Genomic DNA, 1,893 nt, shown 5'->3' with positions numbered 1-1,893 from the left:
GACGGGCTGCCTGCACCTCTGGGCAGCGCGAGCAGGGGCTGGGCTCTGCCTCGCACACCAGCGGAGGGGCAGATCGCTGGGAGGTGCCGGCGCTGGGGCTGGGGAGCGCTCCGCACTGCTGGATGCTCGGCCGATGCCCAGTAGATGGTGCTGGTACTCGGCAAAGCCTCTCGGATGTGGGAGCCCAACTCCTGCTGCGCTGGGCAGGGCCGGCAGCCCGCCGGCACCGCGTGCACATGGGCTGTGTTTGCAGAGACCTGCCTGAGGGCACGTGGAGCTTTAGTGCCTGAGGCAGGAGCAGATAGACTCGGTAACGGAGCAGAGCACGTGGTGTGGGTGCTCTGTCAGTGCCTGGTGCCGGGACAAGAGCAACAGGCACAGACTGGAACACGTGGGGCTACATCTGAACACAAGGAACCACTTTGTCACTGTAGGGACAGTGACAGAAGCCTGGCACAGACACCTGGAGAGGTCAGAGGGTCTCCAGCACTGCAGATACTCAACACCTCCCTGGACACAGTCCCAGGCAGCCTGCTCTGCCTGAGCCAGCTTGAGCAGGCCTTGGGGTAGATGATCTCCAGAAGTTCATTTCCAACCCCAATCATGCTGGGATCCCGTGACCTCAGGAAGTGGGGGCAGCTTGCACAGCCTGTGAGGAAGCACAGCACAGTGTGAGGAGCAGCGAGAGGTGCAGAGTTTAAGCCACCACTGTGGGAAGGTGGAAGGAACTGGGCATGTTCAGTCTGTAGACTCTGGACGAGAGGGGCAGGTTTACCTCTGCTTGATACCTCTGGCAACAAGAGGGGCCCAACTTTTGTTCTTGTCCTACCCCCAAAGGCAGAGCAGTGGAACTGCAGCAGGGGAACAGACCTTACACCAGGGAGGGCACCTGCCCTGGGGCTGCTTAGACAGGGACGCGTGTGACCCAGCTGGCAGCTGCTCCGGTAGCTCCATCCCTCCTGGGCACAGTCAGCACTTTGTCCTCTGGTTTTTGGCAGGACGATGGCGTTTGGGTGCTCCTGGGGTTTGCAGCTGGGTGCTCTGCTCGGCAGCGTGCAGGAAGGCAGGAGGAGAGGTCCTGTGTAGCTGTGGTGGGGTGGGAGCCCTGCTCTGCCACCCAGCTCCTTTCCTGATGCTGACTTTCCCCCTGCAGCATCCTGGCTGAGCTGAAGCTGCGTGACCCCAGCTTCCCCGATGTCTCCTATGGGGTCCTAATCCACAAGGTGATCATTGGCTCTCCAGCCCATCAGTAAGTGTCCTGTGCCTTGGGGGGTGGCCTGAGAGAGCAGCAACGCGTGGTGGCGTGTGTTTAGCTCTGGTTTGCTCCAGAGCAGCAGGGCTTGGGCCCTGATGTGCAGCAGAAGCCAACTGGTGGCCCTTGCCCAGGCTTGTCCTGCTGGCCCAAGCCTGCTTGTGGTGCCCGGCACTCCTTGCTCCCGGGAGGTGTCTGCGTCACCCACTGTGCTCGTGTCACTGTGCCCACAGGGCAGGGGTGAAGGCGGGGGACGTAGTGCTGGAGATCAACGGGCAGGCGTCGCGCCGCGCCGAGGATGTGTATGAGGCGGTGCGGACACAGCAGAGCCTCACCCTGCTGCTGCGGCGCGGCCACGACACGCTGCTGCTGAGCGTCGTCCCCGAGGCCACTGAGTAGCAGAGCTGCCACATGGGGCAGGACGTGCAGGACTGAGCCATGTCCACGAGCTGGGCACGGACACACCGAGACCTTGTGGGGACTGGAGGGCGCCCGGCCCGGTGCCGGGGTGGACTCGTGGAGCAGCCCTTCCCTCTGTACTCAAATAAAGCACTTTTATAGGGACCGCCCGGTGCCGTGGGGTCTCCTGCCCACAGCATTGCCCGGGGGAGGCTGGGCTGTGGGGAGGCCCGCCCCCCCTG

General features: G+C 63.2%; 1 protein-coding gene across 1 annotated transcript in view; it reads left to right on the top strand.

Annotated features, from left to right (window-relative positions):
- The window catches only part of HTRA2 (HtrA serine peptidase 2), a gene marked incomplete at its 5' end in the record, with an annotated part of 4,646 nt that extends 2,995 nt beyond the window's left edge, over positions 1–1,651 (top strand). Inside the window, 2 exons of the mRNA XM_010016825.1 lie at positions 1,154–1,249; positions 1,486–1,651. Coding sequence (XP_010015127.1) covers positions 1,154–1,249; positions 1,486–1,651 — 262 coding nt within the window. The remainder of the gene's footprint in view (positions 1–1,153; positions 1,250–1,485) is intronic.
- Positions 1,652–1,893: the final 242 nt, after the last annotated feature.

The sequence above is a fragment of the Nestor notabilis genome, unplaced genomic scaffold (genome assembly GCF_000696875.1).
Source record: "Nestor notabilis isolate BGI_N333 unplaced genomic scaffold, ASM69687v1 scaffold24640, whole genome shotgun sequence".
NCBI classification, from domain to species: domain Eukaryota; kingdom Metazoa; phylum Chordata; class Aves; order Psittaciformes; family Psittacidae; genus Nestor; species Nestor notabilis.
The sequence above is the reverse complement of the archived record's forward strand: the minus strand, read 5'-3'. Positions and strand labels throughout refer to the sequence as shown.